This window comes from Acanthochromis polyacanthus, chromosome 18 (genome assembly GCF_021347895.1).
Source record: "Acanthochromis polyacanthus isolate Apoly-LR-REF ecotype Palm Island chromosome 18, KAUST_Apoly_ChrSc, whole genome shotgun sequence".
NCBI lineage: Eukaryota > Metazoa > Chordata > Actinopteri > Pomacentridae > Acanthochromis > Acanthochromis polyacanthus.
Genome location: NC_067130.1, coordinates 14,203,925 through 14,230,372, shown reverse-complemented (window position 1 = coordinate 14,230,372; position 26,448 = coordinate 14,203,925). Strand labels below are relative to the sequence as shown.

General features: G+C 40.7%; 1 protein-coding gene across 3 annotated transcripts in view; it reads left to right on the top strand.

The window, feature by feature from the left end:
* garnl3 (GTPase activating Rap/RanGAP domain like 3) overlaps positions 1 to 26,448 on the top strand; it is a 95,455-nt gene that overhangs the window by 28,722 nt on the left and 40,285 nt on the right. For all 3 annotated transcript variants that reach the window (XM_022219400.2, XM_022219394.2, XM_022219405.2), the window contains exons 2-3: positions 2,782 to 2,851; positions 25,464 to 25,538. In XM_022219400.2, coding sequence (XP_022075092.1) covers positions 2,782 to 2,851; positions 25,464 to 25,538 — 145 coding nt within the window. The remainder of the gene's footprint in view (positions 1 to 2,781; positions 2,852 to 25,463; positions 25,539 to 26,448) is intronic.

Genomic DNA, 26,448 nt, shown 5'->3' with positions numbered 1-26,448 from the left:
GCACCAGTGGTACACCAGCACTTTTGTGTTTATACCATGCCTTCTGTCTTCAGGCGCGCTCCCTTTTTATAATCAGTGTACTAATCATTTAAGCAACTCATTTTGGTAACATTTTCCCATTTAGTCCCTGTGTACCTTTGTAGCACGAGAAATTACTTTGGCCTACTGTTTCCGTTTCTATCTGGCAATGATTTTGCTTTGTGAATGGCTTCGTTTCTAATAGGATTTAAACAGAATCTTGTGACATTTAGTATTCCAAGGAAATAAAATGCTCTAAAAAGGGAGCTTTGAGAACACTGCCCGCTGCGTATAGACAATTAATTGATCGTTTTCGAATTCGACCCAGCTCGCTTTTTCTTCTTAATTCGTCTGTGAGATTTCAGGCTTTCTACAGTGATTCTTCTACTTAGATAGGACTGGATCAATCGTAATATGATCGTCATGACTGAAGATAAGCAGTGATACATGGGCTGCTCAGTGATACTGTGTGTCAACTCGCTGCCACTACACACAGACTTGAGTCTTTAACAAAGTTCTTCTGTGGTCATTGTGCTGTAAACTGGTGTCATGTTCAGCCTACTTTGTAGGGCACCTTCAACTCACAGGAGTCCAAGTTGATTATATCACTTGGCTGACATTATAATAATATAAAAAGAATTCAATGACTGACCCATTTCCCCTGAAGATCTAGCTGTAATCAAAGAAGAAGATTAATTTCTCACTGGCTTATTAAAAAAACAACCAAAACAACCCCTACTTTTTTGAACTTATGTGTCTATATTGAATATAATGGTCAGTTAGCTTAGCATAACAACTAAGAACAGCAAGTCTGCCCAAATTTTAAACAAAAAAATCGGCTTACAAACATTTGTGAAAGCCTCAAATGAACATGTTGTATCTTTTCTGTTTACAGCTCAATAGAAATATAGATTAAATCTTGTTTTTGGGAAGCTATCTGTTCCCCTTTTTCCAGTCTTTATGCTATGCTAAGTTAAATGACTGCTGCCTCTCGCTCTATATGTAACTCTACAAATGAAAATGCTGTTGATCTTCTCATCGTAGCTTAAAGGCAAATTAGTGTGCTTCACAAAATGGAAAACTACTACTTTATTTACTCCTTATGATAATTTTATTGAAAACTTTAAGGTGCTATATTATGGTAAATCCATTTTTTCATTGTTTATGAGCTCATTTTTGTTTTGCTAGTGTGCCTAAAGACCCAAAAAACATGAGAAGAGAACAGCCGCTCATTTCTTTCCCTTCTCTGTAGATCAAATTGCATGTGTCTGATCGAGCTTTCAGGTTTGCAGCCTGTTGTGATATCACAACAGGATAAGCCCCACCCCGAGCGAGCTCCTCCTCTTCTGAGCTCTTCTCAGCCACTCATGAACAGAGGTCCACTCCAGTCTCCACCCTTAAACCTGACCACTGAACTTTCACGGACTTCACTAACAGCTGCAGTGCTTGAGTGTTGGAGTTCATGAGGGCTCAAAATGGTATAAAATGGAGGACTGGCACACACTGCTTGGAAATACTTCATTGAGATTAGCAAAAAAAGTGAATTTGGACATCTGCAAATTGATTATCTGCATGCTGATCACTCACTGGTTGGGACTTGAGAGGGTATTTACATTTTAGCAAACTATTGAAAGTCCCCAAACCAAGAATAGTTGTAAATTCTATGCAGACATTTGACAGAAAGTACTAAAAAAAATTCTGCGATTGTGCGATAAACAACCACAACAGTGAGCAGCCTGATGCTGTCATTTTCAGATGATCCTAGCACGTTTCCTTCTTAAATTTTCCATGCTTCAGCATCATATATTCTGTATATATGTCCCCAATTTTCCTATTAACTGTGGGGAAGTCCCCCAGGAAAGTCTGCAAATATGTCAGCTTATGAAAAGGGTTAGTAGTGTCAAAAAGTCAGTATCACAGCCTTCATGCACTTGACAATTTGACAGTGGGACATCCGTGAGCACTCACACACTTTGTGGGAGTGCAGCTTTAAGTCTGAGTGTGGAGATTAGGAGTGAGCAAGAGTAGATGCAGAGAGAGGTTTGCCTGCAGCCCTCTTCCTAAATGAGGTGTGGGCAGCATTAATTTAGCAGGATTTAAATCTACACCCACCGATAAACCACACACCAGGAAAAATTGGGATATTGTAAGAATGGTGAAATCAAGCTGTAGTTTTTTACTGTTACTTAACCTGAAACCAGAGGAAAGAAAACCCTTTGTTTGTGTTCCTTGTGCAATGCTGCAGTATGTCTCCATTTTAGTGTTTTTAAGACCTGGTGTTATTCATAGTGGAAAAACAGTTAGACGTCTCGCTACCATGACGTTTTCGTACCTGTATCTGATACACGCAAGTTTCTTTTATTGTATTTATGACTGCATCTGCCCTGTGCGCATTTGACTATTTGACCAGCAGTCAGCTCTCCTGGCCAGTCCCCATCTATCACTCGAGTTTAATTCAATCAGAATCCACATCTCAATCAGGACTGGGTTGGCCGCCACTCCCGGCCAGTCACCATGCCACCGGCAGCCCCACCACACCAACAAAGACACAGACAAGAGGAACAGAGAGGGAAAAGAAAAGGCACAAGGCATGAGAGAAAGACATAGTGTGAACACAGTGTCCATGAACAAGAAGACAGAGTGAAATAAATAACGAGACTGGAGAAAAGCAGATGCTGCCTGTTTTGCATGTCACAGTTTATGTATGTACTCTATGCATGCTGAAATGGAGGCCATGTGTCTGACCATGCGTTTGTATTGCAGCTCTGCCTCAGAGGACTTGGGCTGCAGACGTGGAGACTTCAGCAGGAAACACTATGGTTCGGTCGAGCTGGTGAGTCCCACCCACAATGCACTCATCTGTTCGTTGCTCCCTTTGTGTCTCAGCATGGGTGTCTCATCCTCTTTCTCCCTCATACTCCCCACTGATTCTTCTCATGATGATGTCCCCTCCCTTTCTGTGTCTGTCTATCTCCCTGCCTTCCCCTTTTTCTGTTGGCATGGTTGGACAACAGAGGGGGACTGATGAGTCATGACGTAGTGGGTGTGGTCCAGCGATGTGCTTTGCCAGCGTGGCTCACAGTAGGCGCTCACACTAATGCAAGACGCTGCTCGCTGCCCAGCCTCCAAACTTCATTTGTTTTGTTTTGACGCTGCTGGTGTAAAGCTGCAACACGGTGTGTGTCTTTGTGGTTGATTACTAAGCTGTTGAGTCATTGTTGCTGTGGGGAAGTGTGTGTGTGTGAGCGTACGTCCCTCCACTGTGAGCTGAGTCTGTACATCCCGATAGCCCAGAGGGACAGGAAGTCCTAGGGTTTTCGCACTGCGATCGTACTTCCTACCAGAGACATATTGTGGGTTTGTCCACGAGTGCTGCGCACCACGTGTGCGTCAGATTAGTGTTGAGGAGAAACCACATGCTGCCTATCAGCACCAGCAGACTGACACGATGCACAATGCTGCTGTGTGGGGGTGAGAAAACGAGGGAGAGAGCACCGGGAGTGTGAGGCAGGATGAGGTCACTAATAGCCTCCATATTCAAAGCGAGTCCATCACAGAACGTCATGAGGTGACTGTTTCTTTTTTACAAATTGAACATGTACTATATGACTTGTTAGATTTGATCAGCGGTGTTCTCTCATCCTTATTGTCACTGCTTCACATGGAAATTGGTATTTTTTTCCTGCACAGATATGCTGCAAACCAAAGGCTCTCCTTGTGATCCATCATGATGGATTAAGTATGAGATACAAAGACAAGATACAAATATACAATAGGAAAATTAAAGGTGAAAATTTAATAAATGAATGAAGAAGCATAACAAATTGAAGTGCTTCCACATAGATGTGATGCTTGTTACAATTAAGCAATCAACATCAAATCATGCCCTGCAACATGTATGAAAAGCCTGCCCATTTTATTCTGATTTTGTATTACGATGGCAAGAGGAAAAGATCTTAGGAACTTTTAAAAAGGTTTTCAATTGTTGCCGCACAAATGGCAGGAGCTTCAGTCACAATGACTCCTCACTTGATGCTGAAAGTGACTAAGGGGGCATCTGATCTTAGATTTACAGGAAATGCATCAGTCAAAAGAGTCAGAATGTGTGGTTGACAGCAGACATTTGATGACAATGTGTAAAGTGAAACAGCAGTGCAACTATTGCTAAGGTAACCAAGAATGTCAGCAACAACACCTTGTTGACAATTACATAGAGGTATATTAAAGTTGGGCTGCAGGGCATAAACCCTTATTACAAAGATGAATCCACATCTGACAGTTCAGTGGTGCAGAAACCAGCAGGCACTGGTCTACAGAGATACAGAAACAAGTGATGAGATCAGATAAGTCATTCTTTACAGTATTCTTGTCAAGTGGGTGAATGCTTGTGGGGTACATCAATAGAATGGTACGGACTTAAACTGTTGACCCCTAAAGTGAGGGGATTTTATTTTTGATCTGTTATGCAGTAGGGGTATTTTGCTGGTATGGTTTGGGTGAACTTGACCGAGAGGGAAGAGTCACTGCAAGTCAATACAAATTTGTTCTGAGTGCTCATCTTTTTGGGAGTGGTCTCTGCCATGATGACAATGTCGCCGTCCTTAGGTCATGAGGGGTCACTGAATGTTTTGATTAGTACGAGAATGATTTGAGTCATATATTAAAGCTTTCAAAATTATCAGCTCTCAGTAGCACATTCTAACAACTATGTGAGATTTTGTATCAACATGTTAGACAGCGTACTCCACCATCAACATCAAAACACCAAATGCAGGCACTCGTATAGCTCAACGGGTTGAGCGTTGAGCTATGCGGCATTGATTTATTTCTTTCCTTTAATTTGTCTCCTGTCTGTAGATATCTTATTAGAATGGAGGAAAATATTAAGATCTTAACATCTGAAGTTTGAGCCCAATACAAAACAAGAATCCTGTTTTTGCCTGCTGTTCCAAGTAATAATGATTTTTCATCAATTGTTGATTTACCAATAGATAAATAAATGAAATGTCATCTAGTAGCAACAATTTCCCATAACAATCTACCAAAGTCTAATCTAAACATGAGGGATACTACCATGATGTAAAACAGAGACAAACTGCACATCATCTCATTCAAGATGCTAGAACCACTAAATGTTCTCCATTTCTATCTAAACATTGACTTAAACAAACTAACTGATTATTAGAATTGTGATTGATTCAGTTTTTTGGTCATTAAAAAAAATATTGCATCTGTCGTAATTGTTTTTCATCAAATGTCTAATGTGACTTGCATTTTAACGATGACCTGATAAGGCCTCTATCTTGTATAATATGTGAATTCAGTTAGGAAGAAAAGTGGCTGTAATGTGATATTAAAACAGGAAACCTTTTTTTAAAAGAAGAAGTTAAATGGTACGTTCATTGTCACTGCATTCAGCAGTCAGCATTGGTGTCTTTCAACCATGAATAGAATATTTTTTCAGTCAAAACATTTTCTTGATCAACTCAGTGTCTCTTTACTTTTACTAATATAACTGCTAAGGTAGCCTTGGTCAACCCAGATTCAAAAAAATCCATCTACCAGTGTCTGTAACAACACTGCTTAACACAGTGTGGTTGGTTTCCACAACAAAGTTGAAGTTAATTCAAGATTAGTTCTAGTTAAACCTCCTCAAGTACCATATTCTACCACACAGAACCACTAACAACTTCTTCTACAAGCTTGATGAGTAGTTTATGTTACTCAGGATGAAGCCTCAATGGTGTTGGCCAGTTAATTGATGAATTAGAAGTAATAAGAAATGATAAGTAATAAGCAACAATTGCTAATTCGGAATTACCATCTACAGTAGCTCTCTTAGAATATCAAAAGTTAATCAAGAAAATGTAAGTACCAAAGCATGTCGCATAAAAAAGAATAATTTCCAGTATGAATGTTCAAGATCTCACATTTCCTGATAGAATAAGAGGCTGTGTGCTATGTTTATTAGAAGAGGAAGTTAATAATGGAAAACTAATTGTCAGGGTTTGGTAAATTCAGTTTGATCTTCAGAAAAAACCTCAGGGAGGATAACCACTCCCTGAGCTTACACTTTTTCCTTGGTCCTTAACTCTGCAGTGAAATTAAGTCTTTGTTTTTCAGTGGGAGAAGAAGTATAATTGCTTGTGTGAGCATACAAGGGAGAGTGTTTTTGTGGAGTCTGATGTTCACACTGTTTTGGGCTGTGTGTCTCAGGGGGAGGCCTGTGCAAAGGTTGGGTCTGTGACTCTGTGGAAATTCAAGTCTGATGCCTTTTAGTCCACAAACAGCTTTCTGTGTTGACAGGACTGAATCTATATGCTCAGGGTCTGTGTGTCTGTCTGGTTTGGTCGAGGAACGATTTTAGCACCCGACATTTTGTGAAAAGAATTGGCACGAATTACCCAACATTTTGCTTTCTCCACAAATCTGATATCAGTTAAATGCATGCTTATCTTCAGTTCACTAGAGCAGAGCAGCAAACGCTCTGTCATGGCAATGAATTGGCTTCAGTCGTGGCGTCTGTGAAGGTGTGATGTCAATGCGGGCAGAGCAGTGTCCACCAGAGATGATGGTGATGGGCTCAAGGCTCTCTGAGCTGTACACTTTAGGTTCAAGCAGAGTGGTTGTTTGAACTTCACCTGCAGTGACATTTGTTTGACTTGCAAAGAAGGATGAAGGATAGCTTGTGGCTAGCTCAATGTGCAACTGGTTAAGGAAGTGCTGCCATTCAGTGGTACTGCAAGGCATTTGAAGCTTTACTGTGAATGCAAGTTGTCTGCAAGTCAAAATATGCTGCATTTCTGACAATGCCATATGGTGGAATGAACAGACTTGGCGGAATACTGTGCTCTCTGAGTGCTTTTCTTGTAAATCATGTATCTCAATACGGTTGAGCAGGAACTTTATCTAAAACAAGTATTGCAGCACTTTCTATTCAGAAACAACTACTTTGGTCAACAGAATTAATGACCAGCACTGAAAAAAGAAAAATTTGAGTGACAACAATGTATACCTCATTGGTACGACCACAAATCACTTTTGATGTCTTTGGCATGGATTTGCTGTTTTTCCAAAGCTTTGAAGATGTTTTCAAATGTCTCCACACAACTGATTCAAAGCTGGATCTTCCTAATAACAGAGGCAAGCATAGGCAGAGTCATGACTCACCTTGTCTGTTTTATTTTTGGCTGCAGGGAAGCAGCCCCAGTGGTTCCCAATAAGACAGGGATGTGATTTTTCCGCGAATTCGCGGAATTCCGCTTTTTTTCAGGGATGGGAATTTACCGCGGATCCGCGGATTTCCTTTCAAGTTTGAACACTTCATTGTCGCTGATACTCCCGCGCGATGGTAACGACTTTAATGATAGCTTGTTAATGGTAACGACGTTAACGATAGCTTGTTAACGACGATTGTAAACGGCCCAGTGATTGGAAGTCGCCACGCCGCTGCCGCCGCCGCCCCTCGTCAGCAACTTTCCGCTAGAATCAGAACTTGCTGATCCCATCCCTGATAAGAGTAGGTATCTCTGCTGTGTACCAGTATTATTCACTGAGGTCCACATACGCACCAACTACTTCTGACATCATAGAGCTGTATAGAATCCGGTTACATTCCCCTTGATAATAACATTTCTGCTTTAAGAAGTTGTATGAATAAGAGATTTCTGATTACAATATTGAAATACAAATTTTCTTTTCCTCTGAGACATGATGATAGTTTTCAGTAAAAATGTTGTCCTGTATGCCCTCATCACAACTCAACACTTCCACAAACAAGTACCATCAGTAGTTTGTGTGTACAAAATTGACATATTTCATGTAATGACTAAGAACGCCTGTTTTCTCGGCACAAAGTCAAACACGATTCCAGTGGGTGTTGGATACCGGCGGGGTTGCCCATTGTCTCCAATCCTGTTTGTGATTTTCATGGACTGGATGTAAAGGACCAGCCAGAGGGAGGAGGATGCATCATTTGGGAACCTCAGAGCTGTGTCTGCCTTTTGTAGATGATGTGACTCTATTGCTTCCATCAAGCCACGACATATCGCTTGCTCTGGGACAGTTTGCTGCCAAAAGTGAGACTCAGATCCTCAAAGTCTGAGTTTAAATATCTCGATATGTTGTTCACCGGTAATGGGAAAATGCAGTGTGAGAGGGACAGATGGGTTAGGGCAGCATCAGCAGGAATGTGGGCGTTGTACCGGACCGTCGTGGTGAAGAGAGCTAAGCTGAAAAGCAAAGCTCTCGATTTATTAGTCAGCCTACATTGCAACCCTCACATATACATATATAGCTCTGGGTAGTGACCAAAAGAATGAGATCGTGGATACAAATGGCCAAAATAAGTTTCTTTGCACAGTGGCTCAAGTAACACTTAGAGACAGAGTGAGGAGCTTGGACATCTGGAGTAAACTTGGAGTAGAGTCAAAAGTACCCCGCTAAGGTGGTTCAGGCATCCGTGGGTTTTGCGGGCATGTCCCATCAAGAGAGAATCCTGGGGTTGACCCAGAATTTTCTTAAGGAATTGCATATGTCATCTGGCCTGGGACTGCATTGGGTTCCCTCGGGAGAAGGTGGAAAATGTTGCTGGGGAGAGAGATGTCTTGAAAGCCACCGTGGCCTAAACCCAGTTAAAGAGAAGAACATAGATGGAAGACATGATGAAGACTTTCACCACCTGGTGATGCTGCAGATAAATTGTGTATCACCAAGTATTCCTCAATATAGCAGTTCTGATGCTAAAGGAACAGTTAGAGGATAATCAAACCAAGTAGTGATGGCTATATTGTGCTGATACTTGTGGAGATGCTTTCACCTGAATCCCAGTGTTGGAGATGGTGTTGCCTTGGTTGCTAATGTAGTTGTCTTGATATCTTGACTAATGTCTTGAATCATAAGATTTTGTTGGCAACGTTCTCCCAAAAACAAGTGAGAACAGAGAATCAGTGAAATGTTTGTGTCGTAGAGTTATAAAGTGCTGGAGGGCTCTTTTGTTACATAGAAACAAGCTAGAAATAAAGTAGGAAGTTTAATTTGCTAAATACACCAAAGAATAAGAAAAATCAATATCCTGCTGCTACACACACACTGTGGACGTCCGCTCAAATTACATGCCCCAGTCACTCTCGCCAGCACAAGTGCGTTTCCCATTATCCTTTGTGCCAACACACACCCAGAGACGTACATTTACAGAAATACTCATCCACACAATTGAGCAAAAAATACTTCATGACAGCATCTGCGTTCATGGATAGAGACAGACAACACAAACACAAAGGCAACTCCCACCTTGCGCTGTCACGTCATTCAGTGTCAACTCCACGGTCCACTTTCAGAAACTTAATTGTGTGTTGTGCACTAAAGCTGGCAGCAATGAAACCTGTTTCATCCTGACACGACATCTTAGAGAGCGTGGCGATGTTATTCCAGTGAATTGAATTGTCTTAATTTGAGGCCACGGGATGAAGGTGATGACGGTGAGGTGGGCACCATGCAGGGAATCCACACAGGAAAGCAAACAAATGTTGGAGGTATTGAGGGTGAAAACCCATCAGACACACACTGTCCTATTGATTGTTTCTGTGTGAACATGTGCGTTTGTCTCCGCTCTGTGCCGTTTGTTGAGCTGCAGTGCACAGCGATGAATGTGACTGAAGCCACTGTCAGAATTAGTGTGTGTGCATGTGTTTGTGTGTTTGAGAAACACTGTTGAGAGGTTAGCTGTCAGTCTTGCACAGCGACTGGTGAGCAGACGGCTCCACTCCCACCTGCCTACCAGTGTTACTGTCACTGCCTCAGAGGCTTTTGACTGCACTGTCACATTCAATTTATTTCCACTCTCAGCGTGTGTGTTTATCACGCTGTGTGTTACTGCGTCTTTTGTGTTGTCATTACCTACGAAACTTTTGCTTCAGAGCAGCCTCTCTGGCCACAAGTGGGAATTACAAGACAGTAGCAAACAGGTGTATAGTGAGTCTAATTATTGTTTCGTTTTGTTTTGTAATATTTGTAACAGCAGCAACTTGTGTCTGAAGTTTGCCAATTTACACTACCTAATATTAGCCATCAAATAGTCGTGGTCATGTCAGACTACACTAATCAAGTAAAGCTGATCATCTCGTGACAATGCAAGTCTTCTGGTGGGAATTGTTAGGTTCTGGTTTCTGTATCTGCTGGTCATTGAAAGAGTACACGCTTCGTACTAATGTCCACAAAAAGATTTAGTCTTCACAGAAGTTATATCACTTGGTGGTACACCGTGAAAACTATAAACACAAACTTAATATCACATTTGAATCATGAAATTACAATAAAACAAACACCTTTATCTCTCACTTCTCTCTAAACAAAATATACAGTTCTCTGAAATTTGTTAAAAATTAATCATTACCGTATTCGCCTGGATGACCAGCAGAAAACAAATAAAAACAGACAGGATGTAAAATTGGCGACTGAACCTGCCCGATCTCTGTCTCTCTCCTGCGCTGCACCTCATGTCCGTGGCGTAAGTCACATGACAACTAATGCAACTTTATCGACCAGGACAAATAAATCAAACAAAAAACTAGATTAAAAATAATAATTTTTGCCAGGACAAAATGATCAAACGCACAGCAGGACAAATATTCTAACACTGCTTTCAAAATAAAATATACTTAATGATCATAAAATGACCAACTTCCTGTGTTGTCATGGTGACCTAAGGACTCTTAAACAATGTCAGTTACAGTATCCATACGGATGCTACTTTGAACACGTGCCAGCTACCAAAAATTACTGCAGCTCAAATACATCCCACCATAGCAGCAACAGTGCCTCCTCCAGCAGGTCAAAACTCTTGGCCACACCCCAAATAAAGTGGTAACAAATAATCGATTATTTGCTGCTGCTACACGAAACCAAACTATTCACATAAGGGACTCCATCCTGAACATAACAAGACTACAGACTAAACAAGTTAATCGGGGGAAAAAAATTTACAGATTAGTCAAAAATGAAAACATTTGTTCGATGCAGCCCTAATACAAAAGCTGTTCAAGACTGGCTTGAGCAAGATGACAGAGAGCCTAAGATCTGCCCAGCCTTCAAACTCTCCAATTCCCAGTCCAATCGAGCGTCCACAGAATGTGCATTAACATCGCAGAGGCCTCGTCCCTCAGGACCCGCAGAATCTGCTGCCAACTTTCCAGCGTCAGACACAGCTAGACATCCCCAGACCCCCAGTTCCCTGCTCAAGCCCAGACAGGTAAAAGCTATTTTGGTGACACTAGCAGGACCTGCACAGTGTTAAGCAGGTGGCTTCAATGGCTTTAAATTTACTGAAGTAATTTGAGTTGGAGCTGGTACTGAGGTTTTGAGTACATTAAAAAAAAAGACTCCTAGAGAACTACAGGACTTTTTGATGACAGTGAACATCCAGATGTATATGGCGCATACACTTACAAACCCTCCCAGAAGCTCGAGCAAAAGTTAACATTCTTCAAGCCCACTTAATAGTAATAGATTTTTTTTTTAAAAACGTGAGACTTTGTCAGCCTCTTTGGAAGTAACTTGAAGTCTGTGTGGATGATTATCCAAACATCCTTATTTAAATTTATTGTCTCCCTCTGATTCTAGTCTCTCCATCTGTGCCCCATCCTCCCATTTTCCCTGATACATAACTAATTGTCTATTAAAGCAGCTGATGCATGGCACTCTGCTGCTGAGCTCTGTGATCTAAGGCTTTTCACTGCAGCATCTGCCCACTCTTGAGGGCTCTTAGAGCTGCTGCTCCCATCAGCATGACTTCTGGGTGGGTGGGACGATGGCCTGATGCCTTCAGTTCAAGTCATTAGTGTAGTCATTGGCAGTGTTGCTGTTGTATAAACGGATATATTGATGTGGTGCTGTCAGCATGGCTGGATTTGTCCTAGCCGCAGGTGATGTTAATGCGAATCAGTCAGTGGCCACATGGCAAACAGCCACAAAGCAGTTATTGCTCGTCTTTGATTTCACCTCTGATTTCCCCCTTCACAGGCTGTTATTTCATGTCTACAACATTATCATGTATTTTACATCATTATTTGCATTGCAGGAGTTGCTCACATACATGCTGTGCAGCAATCAGCACCTCCAGATTTTTCTAATAGTAAAGAATGGTCATATTATATACGGCAGCAGTAAGTGTGCTTAAATCACTAAATTAAACAAATGTCATATTAAAGTCACCTTAGAGTAACTGTGCTACTTCTCAGTTGAACTGTAGGGTATTTGTTCATGCATAAAAGGAAAAACTAACAGTTTGGATGTACTGTATTAAAAATGCAGTAGGAACTATACGCAGCACATTTAATACTTTCACTGCTGGCATCAAAATCTTCGACTTTATTGACGGATTCAACCATTCAAATTTCTAGAGAGATGTATCGACATTTTTCAGAGATTTTTTTTCTGCTGCTCTTTGCTGGATGGGTTGCTTTTCTCTACCGTCCTCTTTAACGTATTGCAAATGAGTTCAATCAGATTCAAGTCAGGCCACATAGTTTTCCCTTTTCTCTTCTTTAAAAACTCTTCTTCCTTCCTCTTCTGTAAATCTTCTGCAGACTGAGAGTCTTCTTGTCAGCCAGTATTTTGGTCACAGCCGTTCATAGTGCCATCTGTAAATGTCATCTCCCTAACACTTTTAGCATTCAGAACCCCATATCATCTTTTTCAGCTCTGTGCTTCACTGTCAGCACTATGCCTTCACTGTGGTAGTCCTGGCCAGGTTCATGCCATACATGCTCGACCTAGTCTGAGGCAAATATATTTATCTTGACCAAAGTATGTGATCCCAGAATTTATCAGGCTTTATTTAATGTTTTTTGCAGTTTTAAGCCAGTATTTTTTTATTGGACACCGTTTATAGAAGTTGATTTGCATTATACTTAACAGTGTCTGAGCTGCCATAGAAACATAGATTTCCACTGAAAACTTGTGCGCCAAGTCTAAAACATTGGCGCATCTGTTATTAATAGCTAAATTGTGAATGTAGTTGCTGTCTATGGTATCATTTGCACTCTGATTGGTGGTATTATGGCTCGTTCTATGTCTGATTACTGCTGTATTTCCACTGGCTTTTATTTGGTCACCAATTTTCCTGTGTCTGTTTCTGTCTTTGTGAAGTGTCACGATCAGATTTTTCAGGTCCTCCGACAATTTTTAGTTCAGTGTGGAGCCATGATGCAGACATGCAAAGAGAGCATAGGTGCAAAGCTGCAAAACCTCTGGTGTTCACAGGCCATTTTGCAACCATGTTCATGCAAATAGAAATGTACTCAGTTTTGTTTCAGTGATCACAGGATATGTAACCTGTATTCACTTTTGTTGCCTGGTTTTGAGGCGATACAGTTAAAAATCATTTGACATTTCAGTGATGTTTCAGAAAGGTTTATTCACTTCCATTGTATACTGTATGCTAACAGGCTGCATTCATTCTCAAATATTTAAAAGGTATGTCTGATCATAATCTGTATTTCTGTAACTGCCAACACATTCCACCAAAGACCAAGTCCTACAATGAAATTATCTGAATTTTTGCAAAAAACAAACAAAGAAAAGCAATTAGAAACTTAACTGACGTCCGAGCCAGAGATGAATCGTGCTTCAATTGTACAATCAATATTTGTCAGTTCATTCAGGATGTGGAAAGATGAGATCTGAAGCACACCGTGATATTAGCAGGAGCAGCATCTTATTAAGAGCTCCTGATGTTACCGTGTGACCCAGATCTCATCTTTCCAGATCCTGATCATTGTTGTGTCCGTTGAGGGACTGATTTGAGCTTCAGCTGGCCGACACGCTGAGCCTTTTACTTCTTTAGTGTTGGTTATTTGTTAGTTTTGAGGTTTTCGTTGGATTTCTTGAGGATGAGGATAAAGAACAGAGCCATCACCAGGCTTATCCTTGGTCTAGTTCTAGTTGGCAGCAGTATTCATAAGGGCCCTCTGAATCATCTGAAAGAAATCATAAAATGGACTCATTAAACAACTGGTGGTCGCTTGGCCACCAAAGACGGTGGATTTTCTAATCCCTTTGTGAACATAATCAGAAAGACCACATAAAAACAACAAGCATTTAGAAAGAAAAAAAAAAACAGCAAAAAGGCAGATATATTTTGTTATGTTTCCCACATTTGACTTCCCTCTCTAAACACAGCAGTAGTATTTTTATTCTGGACTGTCTGAGTCATCGGATGATCTGTGTGACACTCTGAGATATTTACGTCTGTATGCCTCTGATTCTCTTGAGTATTAGCACAGTCTTCAATGATCGCTGTCCTGAACTCATGGTCTAACCTTTTCAGTGTCTTCTTTAAAAATCAAGATGCATTCTGTCTGGCTTCAGTGTGTCCTCACTGTGGATGTGTTAAGAATACCTAGATACTGCATTTATTATGTTATACTCACTCTTTTTCTCATGATTGTGTTGGTGAAAAGCTTTTCAGGCCTAAATGATAACTTTGATCAACACTGAAATCTCCATTGTTTGTCACAGTTATTCACTGATTTTAGGGACAGAATGTATTTATTGCACTCTCACATGAAAATCAAGAACTGCTTTCACTTGATGTTACATCCATGCTAAAGTGCAAATCTTTCCGTCACAATAAGGCATCTCCTAGAAGCAAACTACAAATAAAATGGTCGAACTCACAGAGCAGTGCTTTTATTTTCGCATTGTGTGACACTGTCATGTACTGTGTAATGCTGCAAACTGGACCAAGATGGGATTCAGTGAGGCAGCATTAGTAACTTCATTCTTTTTGGCCTTCAAACATTTATTGTGCTGCATTTTGTGATGTTTTTTCAGGTGGTTAAACAAGTTGCCTATGTTACTTTGTAGCTCAAACACAAGATTCTTGCATATGATTTTTGCACATTCTTTTATTTTAACATTACTTACCCAAAATTTACCAACAACAGATGATCCATTTGAAGACACCAGCTCTTCACCTTATGCTCCAGACTGAAAATTTGAGTTTTCCCCGTGTGCTCTCTATTGCGTATTCCTCTTCCACTCAGCACTTTAGCTGCAACATCCAGGAAAATTTTACACAAGCCGCTGCAGGGGTACATGAAGCGCTAACATAGCTATTTCTTAAAAAGTGAAACCAAAACATGCCAATTTCTCCCTTGTGGCTTGCTGTTAGTTTAGGGGGCACTCAGTCTGATGTGCAGAGGAGTTTCTGTCTGAGCAGAGCATGCATTTCAAACATCACAGGAAGTCGTCTTCATTTAATCGCAAAGAGCCGAAATTGTGATTGCGATTCATATTCAATTCATACTGCAGCCCAAAAGTCCGTGCCAGATAACAATTGATGTTGAAGAAAATTGAAATAAATAAACACTATTGTTCTCCTCTTGCATTCTAGAGATTTTAGCCACATAATTACAGTGCTGTTCATTCTAACCCTCATCCTGTGATACTTTGTCCAGCAGCACGGTGGTTAGATTTGACTCATGCTGCAATGTTTGTGTTTTCAAACAGTATCCTTCACAAAGAAATGTTCATTATGGCGAATTGCTTTGGCTTATTGCAGGTGTAGCTGGAGTTACTTAAGTGTGACCTGATCCAAACCAAACAGACAACAGCTATCATTACTGTAAACTGTGATGTTGAGGCTACTTTGCTCCCAGTGGTTGTTTCAGTCCTGAACAATGACTCCACAGAATGTAATTAATAATATGTCTGCTTGAGTCAAGGATAGTAAAGTTTGTATCTTCCATTGCAGTGCACAGTTTTATTTATTCCTTTTGCACCTGACAGGACCCTCCATGGATCTTACTTTTACTTTTTGTTTTACGTATGAGCATACAGAAAGCATAACTGCCAGAAAAGCCCTGTAGTTGTTAAAGAGCTGTGTCTAGGAAACAAGTAATTGTGTTTTTAAATAAATGTATTCCCAAGTTGTCCAGTGGGAGGGTCTGCTGGTTTTTGGAAATGGTTGACCAGTCTGTATCCCCATTTCAATTTTTTCTAAACATCGGAGCATAAAATTCTTCGTTAAAATAACAACCACATACTGTAGGTTTCTAAGCGTGAGTTGCTTCAGCTTGCTTGCTGAGAAATCATGTTGTGTGTGCATTATTTTCGAGCGGCAGGCTGATCTAATTACAACCACTAATTAGTACGATTAAGCTGGGCTGATGTTATAAGATACTGTCAGCCACAGTTGTAACAAACTCTAGTCTCATTTAGCCAATCAGAGTGGTCTGGCTGCACTTCACTGTCATACTGCTATAGAGGGGAACATAAAACTCTGGCTTGCTTGTATCTCTTTAAACCGTTCCCAGTTGTCTTGGGTGGAGCTAAGTGAAGGGTGCAGCGTTGGTGTTAGTGATGGAAGAATGTTATGGTGGAATATTTGCACAAAGGGAGGCAGAACGTGTGATTGAAATGGATAAATCCCCAGGAAAACTAAAATGTAGCAGGGCTGCCTTACCGTATAATCGAAATACTCAAAAAAACTTTCAGTTTTCAGTGTAGTAGGTTGCACCTGTAGTAAAGAGGATTTAAAAATGGTGACATGCAGGTAGTGTAAGTGAAGGAAAAAAACAAAACAAAATGAATTTCTTGGTCAGATTTTATACCCGACGTCGACATCTGGTTAGTCAGACTAATCAAATTCCAACTGTTTTGTTGTTGAATTTGCATAGAAAACATGCTGCCATAGTTGCAGAATTTACCCAGAATCCAGAAGACTGTGTTGTTTTGCAGTGTGTGAGGAGGATCTATCGTCTCCCTAACCCAAGTTCGTAGGTGCATAGTCTTGTACCTTGAAGTTCCTATCAAACAAGATATTTTCTCATGCGTTTGTTAATCTTTTGGACCGATGGTTCAACCTGGAGTCTTTCAGCTGAGCCGTTTTCTACGGGAAAAGGACTCCATCTGGATTGCATCTGGGTACATAAATGAAACACAATAAAGAGATTCAATAATGGAGACTGGGAGGAAGGGTAGAAAGAGAGACAGCAGATTTGTGATTCCTCAGAAACTTCTTCCCTTTCAGTGATTTTGTTTTTTTTAATCAAAGGATTCTGTTTAATCTTCCCCTTTCTTTATTCCATTTCTTTACTCTGTTCTTCCTCCACTCTCAATCTCCATCTTAATTTTTTTCCCATCTCTCCTCTCTGACGGTGCACCTGCCTCTCCTCTCCCTCCTCTCTCCCTCTTCCACTTCCTCTGCTGCTCTGCTGCCTACTCCTCTGTGTTCTCAGCCTTCCTGGAGGATTGTGAGTGTGCATGAACAGGCCCACTGATGAGATCAATTATCTATCAGCAGTCACAAAAGTATTGATTTAATACCCCGACACACTCACACCCGCATCTCAGCCTCTCTCTCTGCAGTGCAGTGCTCCTTTTGTACCCGTGGGCCTTGGGGAAATCAGAAGCTCTATGAGTGCGCCGAGAGCTCGATTGTGTTTGTGAAATGTTCAAATCATGTCCTAAAATGGGAGCTGTTTAAGTGTGTGTGGAAGAATAAAGCTGGAAAGCCTCTGCCCCTTTTCCCATGGGGTTACGCTCGGTGGAGACGGCTATTATTCTTTTATCATTGGGCTTTTTGTTGTCGTTACACATCGCTCTTTACCTCTCTTCCCCATTGGCCTCATCCTTCATCTTGTGCCTCTCTCAATATACGTTGCCCCTCCTCGTTTCTGCTCGGCCCCTTCACTATGGCTCCCCGGCAGAGGCGAGGTGTTTTATGGGTTGTTTGTTAAAGCGTAGAAGCAGAACAGCCTCCCCCGTTTCCTCCCCTGTTGCCTCTCGTCTGCCTCCCCTCGGCCCAGGGGGAATCGTTGGAGTGCAGCTTTGCCTTCTTTGCCACTCTTCTGTTGCATGATTTACAAGCAGTGAATGCATTTGTGTGTGTTTGTGTGCGCATGGAAACACACACTCAGACTCCCCAGAGCGCTTAATCTCTCCTTTCTCGTGACATTTTTTATTCTTTCACCCCTAAACGGCAGAAAGCCCATTCACACGCTGCAGCACAAACGCTTACTTAAACACACATTTAATACTGAGGGTTTTTTTCCCCTCTCTGTGCAGCCACACAGACATACACCAGAGAGGCAGTGCACTGCTACCGTCTGAATGCCGGTTTCTCCTCCATTATCCTGCGATTGGACAGTTAATGTTGCAGGAGGCAGGAGAAATGGAGGGAGATGGAGGCCTGCAGCTTCGACATTTACTTCCCATTTTTCCGCGCCCACAGATCTGAACAGAATCCGTTCCCGTAAACGCAAGCAAATACGGGCTCATGGCACCGCGCTCGGAGACGCGCAGGAAATAGATTTGTTTTCAAGCCTATTAATATGCACATGAAAGGAGAGAGCGCAGTATTTTCTGCAGGCCTCTCCTAAAACACAGCCAGTTATTACGCAGGAGCGTCTCCGTCATTTATCAGAGCTTCACACCTGCAGTAAATATGCTTGGCTCTCTATCTGCTTGGTTTTATTATCTCATTAGATACAGTGTACCTCAGGGAGGAAATACAGCAAGTGCCTTACTTGTGTGCACAATAGGGCCGGGGGAAATCAGTGTGATGGCGACAGAAATATTTTGGTAACATTGATGTTTTTCATCAGAGGGTGGTTAGATTGGGATTTCATCGTGTAAATTTCGGTTAATTAGTTACATTTAATTGCACCTTTTTCCATTCCCTAATTTCTCTTACACCGGTACAACTGATGAATACTCCAGCCCAGAAGGTGGTAGTAATAACCCTAAAGTCTGTTTGCAGCCATGAAGAAGATACACAGGATGCACTGAGTGATGTCAGCGCACAAGAAAGTTTGGTGAACTGTAAAGGAATATGAGACCACATTGAGCTTGTTGGGTGTAAAGTTGTCTTTTATCAAACTTCCTGATGGCAGCTTGGATGAAAGCGTGGTTGTGTGCAAATTGCCCAACAAAGAGTTTTCTTATCACCGTAGCACTCAAAGCTGACGGCATCACTTTAATGTAAAATAAGTTGCTGTTAGCACAGAGCTAACGTTAGCTACAGCAGTCCTGATACCAGCAAACGGTGTAGCCATCCCATAATAGACCATTTTAGAAGACATTGCAAGTGCTTGAGTTTACAAAAAAATCTTAAAATGTTGAATATAATCACTATAATTATACTTTAAGTTTGCATTAATCTGTGAATGTAACAGCTGGATGAAAAATTTACAGATAAATGTAAATGAAACAAACATTTTTGTTGTTTTGCCCTGTAAAGCCTGATCTACCAAAAAAATAGACAGAAAATTAAACATTTTTGGAAATGAGAAATTTATGAACCTCTTCAACATAATCCAAAAAATGTAAATAAATTTGTTTGTGATATATTTTTTGTATCGCATTTGACACATTGGGCAGTTTTACCAACTTTTTTCTCACAACAATGCTGATGTTAGAAATAGAAACTATTTTTGTCCCATTTATTGAACTATTTATCAATCTGATGAGATAGTAGTCTCAGAAACTTGTGTATCAAATATGATACAAACGGTAATATAGTTCATGTATATGTCTTCATTCATTCAGATGTCAACCAAAATGTATTTTAGCTGAAAAACTTATTGTGTCAGATATTGCTGTTTGACAAAAATGCGATTAATTGCGATTAAATAACTACAAAGACTATCCTTGGTTAGACAAATTTTTTTAATCGCATCCCAGCACTAATGGAAAAATACTTCCACTTGTAATTACTGATTTGTGCCAAAGAAGTTAGAGAAGTCAAAGTTTCAAGATCAAAATACTAAACAACACATTGTGGTTCATGGTAAATGTACTTTTAGTTCTTTTATACCATTTGCTCTGACCGTAGTTAACCTGTGTTTCCAAGTCTGTCACTGTAGACTTTCTCTATTCTTGGAGTTATAGTTGACAGAAAGACTTAAATTTCATACCTTATACTTAGTTTTATTGCCGTCATTGTGGAGAATAATTTCTTCTTTAACTCTGCTCATTTCATTAAAAGAGCGACAGTTTTTTATTCATTGGCTGCCTCTACTCCAAATGTAAGTTCTTCAATTGCCTGCAGATCTGCTGATGTTCAAAATAAGACCCCCGATCGGCTAAGTCTTCAACCGTTTGGCTTTTTGTCTGCATTGTCAGAATGCACTTAACGGGTGTAATTTGCGATCACCCGCAGACAGATCACACATCATGGTCTCCTGTTGGAGCCAAAGTCATTATAAATGCGAGCATATTTTCTTAGTTTGACTGATTTGGGCTTTGTTACACTTACCAACTGTGGATTTAACTTTTTTTTTTTTTTAAATCCTGAGAAACGTTCCAGATAGCTAGCCAACAGTTGGCTGCGCAGACGGCATCATGGTGTTGATTGACTGACAGCAGCTGTAGCAACATTAACATGATGTGTCACAATGTATCTGAATTTCCACTGACTCAAAGCTGGCAATGGTGTGTTTGTTTTATTACACAGCAGAAGTGTGGTGTATGTAGATCAATAACACTGACTCATTATATTTTAGCAGTTTTCCCATTATTTTGTGGACCTCTTGCCACGATATCGCCTACCTGTTGTGGTTTGTCTGTGTTGCTATTGATGTTAGAAGTGATAAAACGGGGTGTATATAAGATAGGCCAAACTTGTAGCATGACATAGAAATTCAAACGAAACAACCATTTATTTATGGGTTGCAATTCGTACTCCTCTTTAAGATCCAACTCCATTAAAGCTACAGTTGCAAAATTTAATTTAGGAGCTCTGCACCAATCCCCCAGCTACAGTACTGCTTATCAGATTTAATTTAGAATGAACAATAAAGTCAGTGTGACAGTTATTAATGATTTTTTTTTTTCCAGGACGTAAAGCTCTCGCCTTTTGTCCTCAATTACCCACAGGAATGTTTTGAATGGACGTTAACCCTCTGTCTCTGTCCATGATAAGTGCTCTTTCATCACTCTTCCTCGTCATTGTAACTGTCTGACATGATCTAATGAGCTGCTGAAGTAGGGCACGCCACCCACTCTATAAACTGATAAACACTGTGCCTCGCTTAGTTTTGCACAGCCTTTGTCAGCTATTGTTGCTGAGTGTTGTTTTACTTTATAACATAACTTTATAATTACGCATTTCCCCTCAAAGGAAGCACTTTAACCTTCATTTACACTGTGCTTTCACTTCTTTCCATGATTGTAAATTGAACATCTTTTGGTTTTTGGACAGTTGCCAACACACAAAACAAGACCTCAACTTGGGCTGCTTCTCACTATTTATGACAATTAAACAGTTAAGCAAGAAACAATCAACAGATTAACCCTCTGAACTGTGTAGTTTCTGGGCATTTATTGCTGCTGTCACATTTTCAGTCACTCTGGACATTTTTCACATCACTATAAAGTCAGGCACCTCTGTTAAAACAGGCTAGATGCGGAGAAACCCCAAATATTATGTTGTCATAAATCAGTCAAAGTAAATAAACATTCAAGTTGTTGTTCTTTTTGAACATGGTGTCATCTTGTACAACAACATTCCTAACAAATGATATATGTTCAAGGACTGTCAGAAAATTGAAAATCCAATGAATCTTCCTGTTTTTCTGGTGTTTCTTGTGCTGATTAAGACCGTAAGTTCACTAAATGTATAAATAAACACGCCTTTCACACAGAGAAAGGTTTAGAGGGTTAATTGAGGAAGATCATCATTAATTGCTAACTTAGTTTTATGGTGTCTGTTTGGACATCCTAGAGTTCATGACTATTTAGAAGCTTTCCATGTTCACTGCTGTTCAGATCGTCCTTCATTCTCTTTTTGCTTGGCTTCTCCAGACCATCAAGGCCATCTGGACATATCGCAGGCTGCGCAGGGATACAAAGCCACGCCAGAACTCTTTTTTTCAAAACTCATTGGCAGAGCGGAGACCTCTGTCGGCGAGGGGAGCAAAATAGAGCACGACCGTCAAAAGGGTCAAAGAGCAAAGGGCAAAAGATACAGAGCAAAAATAACAAGAGGAGAAAGTGCAGTGAGGGAGGAGAGAGTCTGTGGTCCGTTGCCTGGTAACACAGCATCATACAGTGAGATGCTGTTGTGGGGGTTACAAAGAGAAAGGGGACATGAAGAGGAAGAGATTGAATAGAATAGAATAGAATGCCTTTTATTGTCACTATACACAAGTACAATGAGATTTAGAGCATCTCCATCAGTGCAAGATACACGTAATAAAAATCACAAAAAAGGATAAGTTAAAACAGTTAAAAAGAATAAAAAGTGCATGGTCAGTGTGATATTGCACATTAGAATAGTTGCCCTGTAACTGCCCTGTATTTATACACAAATATTAGATTCTTTTTCCCTTTCTATTTTAGAATAGATCATCAGCACATGTATGTGCCTGTGACACTCCTCCCTTAAAGGCGATTATATTTTTCTGTGAGTGCCTCCCAGGAGATCCTTTCATCAAGTAGTCTTTGGACGTCGTCTTTTGTCTTATTTTGAGGTTAATATGTCTGAGGCTTCCCCGCTACTATTTGACACTAGTTTTTTTTTTTTTTTTTTTTCCAATTTTCACTTCCTCCTTCCAATTTACATCTGCTGCGATATTTGTCATGTCCTTGTCCTCAGATTGTTATTGAATCTTGTCTGGCCAGTGGACATTAAGATTTCTTCTCAATGATAAAGGTTTGCACTTCATTGATTGATTGTGATTGTTGTCAGTCTCTAGGTTTCAGCACCATAAAGTAGGTTGCATTTGGGCTTCAAAACAAGAATAAGTAAAAATAATAATGATAAATTATATTTGTAATGCACTTTTTGTTTAATCAAGTGCTACATTAAAGGATAAAAAAAACACAATCAAGCAAAACAACAAAAAAATAAAAACTTAACGTTTAATTAAAGGTTTTGTTGAAAAGAAAGTTCTTTAGACCTTTTTAGAAACACAACACTGTCTGTGGAGCTCTCAGGTGGTGAGGTAGGGGGCCCGACTGAGGTGAAGGTTCTGTCTCCCATCGTCTGGAGCTCGGTTCTGGGCAGGTGGAGGAGTTTACGATGATTAGTGTGGAGGTTTCTTTTGGATGATTGGTGGCAGGTGAGTTCTTTTAGATGTTCTGGGACATTGCCATGAATGCACTGATGGATGAGGAGAGCGATTTTGTAATGAATTGTGAAGGATATGGAGAGCCACTGGAGTGAACGGAGGATGTGGTTTTGCTTCTGCACTCTCATCAGGATGCTAGCAGCGCTGTTTTGAATATATTGGAGCTTTTGCAGGTTCTTATTAGGGATCCCAATAAGAAGTGCGTTGCTGTAGTCCCACCTGGAGGAGACAAAGGCGTAGATGAATTTCTCTGCATCAGAAAGGGTGAGGGTTTGACGGAGTTCGGTGACATTTTTGAGGGGGAAAAAAAAAGACTTGTACAGATGTTTGATGAGATTACTGAATGTCAGGTGAAGGTCCAGTCTCAACCCAAGGTTGGTAACTGCTGATGAGAGGGGAATGTCTTGTCCAGAAATGGTGATGCTGGTTATAGAAGATGTCATCAGTTTTGAGACTGTTTACCTGGAGAAAGTCTTAACTCATCCAGGCCTAGGTCTCTTCCAAGCAGGTGGTCAGGCTGGATAGTGCTGATGAAGTTGATGATGATGACAATGATGATGAGGACGGCAGGGGAGCAGATGGGTTTGGGACAGTCCTGAGATAAAGCTGTGTGTCATCAGCGTAGCAATGGAAAGAAATTCCATGCCGGCTGATGACGTGGCCAAGGGGGAGCATATCGAAACCCTCTTAAAATAATGGTCGAAGCCTTTTTTCAGGGTTTTTTTTTAGGAAACACAAAAACCTGAACCACGCCACACCACTGACCTAGGCCATCATACCACAGGGGTAGGCTCGCGTGATCTGTTCAACTGAGGATTTAGGCGATTTTACCAGAGGTAGAGAGTGTCATGAGATGATTTAGGTATAAAAAAAAAAAAAACAAGTTTTGTCAAAAAATGACTTCGGCCATTATTTTAGGAAGGTGACGAAATGTAAAATGAATAGGGCTGGACCGAGGACAGAACCTTGGGGGACAGGAAGTGTCTGGGACTTAGCACCTCCCAGGCTGATATACTCGGTCCTTCCAGTGGAGATAGGACATAAACCAGTCCAAGGCAGTACCAGAAAGTGAGACCAGGACAGTCTTTTACAGCTGAAGAACATCTAAAGTGATCCAGCAATGAACGCCTAAGGAATAGCAAACAACAAAGCATGGGAAAATATGAGAAACTTACATCATTTTTAAGGTCTTAATTGAATTTTCAGTGTATATTTCCTGTAAGAAAGGCAAAGTACAGCCTGCAGCAAAGTAAACACATGTTCTATTTAAGATGAAGAACAGAGCAGAGCATGACTGTCTATGTTCTTTTTCATCAGATTCTTCCAACCCAGGCAGACAGAAGGCGTCTTTGAGATCATAAAAATACTTTAGAAGACACAAGACACAAGCTATTGCTGGATAATATAGATAAAAGAGTCTATGGAAGTCTACAGTCATGCTGGGTTGAAAACATGTTCACAGTTAGCATTTTAATGTTTACCATCCTTTTTAATAAGCATTGTCTGATTTTTTTTTCTTATTTTAATTAGCACTAAACAGAAAAGTACAGAGCTGGCGTGGTGTGCATAAATTGAAATGTTGACCCAATGATGGCTCGAGATGAAAATTTAATATCAGTCATATTATTTTAAAAGTCTGCACAAAACTTCACAGCACTCTAATTCAATAGCTGTTGAGATACATTCAACTGCAGTGAACCGAGTGACTGCACACTGCTGTTATAGTCTAAAATGAAGCTCTGACTTTTTCCCTTAGAGAGAACATTGCGTCATATTGACTCATACAGTAACAAGTGCAGAGGTTACAGATGGGGCACACCATCGCCTAAATCTCGTTTAACTATCGGAACAAAAGGGAACAAGTTTCCCAAAATGTTTCTGTAAGTCGTATGTGCTTGGACAGGATACAGTGTGTTCTCGTCCTCTGCCCTCTCTTGTTTCGCTCATTCTCCACACTACCATTAACTGTCCCATTTCGCTCTCATAATGTCTCCTCTCCACTGCTGTAGTAGAGAGAGGTGAGTCAGCAAGAGACAGATAATTGGGCAATAAGTAGAGGGTGGCAGATGAAAATGAGGGAGTGAAAAAAAGAACATAAAAAACAGCTTCTTCTTTTTTCACAGCAGACGGAGATCAGACTCATCGCAGAGGCTTGAGTCATTAATGATGATTAAAGGAGTGTTGATAATCTATGCAGCTGCTTGTATGTTTGCAGTCGGACTCACGTTGTCACATGGAGGTGATGCGTCCGCTGCGGTTCCTCTTTTTGTCTGTGCGCTCTCATGTGTTTCTGACCTGCTTATTACTGTCTGCCACAAGTCTTGGCTTTTCAGGTGTCTAATTTTAAGCATGTCTCTGTCTCCCTCTCAGCTGATTTCCAGTGACGCAGATGGGGCCATTCAGCGGGCAGGACGCTTCAGGGTGGAGAATGGATCGTCAGATGAGGTACGTACAGTATAATACACTTTTGTGCACAAATGCATCCCACCTATCGCCTCTATCTTAGATCTCGCTTTGTGCAGCATGTGACATGCAGCCATCGACAGGCAGTAAATGGTGCATGAGATTCTTCCACCAATTTCTGCATGATTACTTATTTTTAAAGCACAAACTTACAGAAACTGTTCAAGTGTTTTAATTGAGGCAGTAAAACAGTGACATTCATCATTAAATGGCACATTCTTCCATTTTCCTTCCTACTTAATGAGGAAGTTGACACCACTAACATGTCTGTGAGCTAAACATGAAGCTACACCCAGCTTAGTGTATGTCAAATACAAGAAGCAGAGGAAACTGGTAGCCTGACTCTGTACAAAGGTACAAACAGCAGTGTACCAACACCTTTAAAGATCCCTAATTTTTTTGTTATAAGAAGGTGGTATTGATTTCTTACTATGGCTCAGCAAACCTTAACTATTCCTTTAACATGACTCATGTAGCTGCCATTAGAAACTGGTGGTTCCCAACTTTGGGCTTGAAACCCATCCAGTAGGTCAAAAGATAAACGTGATGGGTCACAACGGGATTAATGGCAATATGAAATAACAAAAGCCCAACAAATGTGGTGTTTTTTCCCCTGACTTTCTCCAATTTTTGCTTTTTGTTGGTAACTACAAGGCAGTTTACTCTTACTGGTTCCTAAAATGATGAATATCAAGCTATCTGAAGTGTCTGGAAGGGTAAAGTTTCAGTTATCCTAACTCACAGATGTGCACACGGATAGCTGTAGACACCACAGATGCATATATGTGCTTATTGTACTACTTTTTAGTCCATTTGCACATTGCAATTCAGACATGCAAAAGACACTGGCGTCTATGTGTTCCAAAGCATTCACTTTAGGATGCAGTCTGTG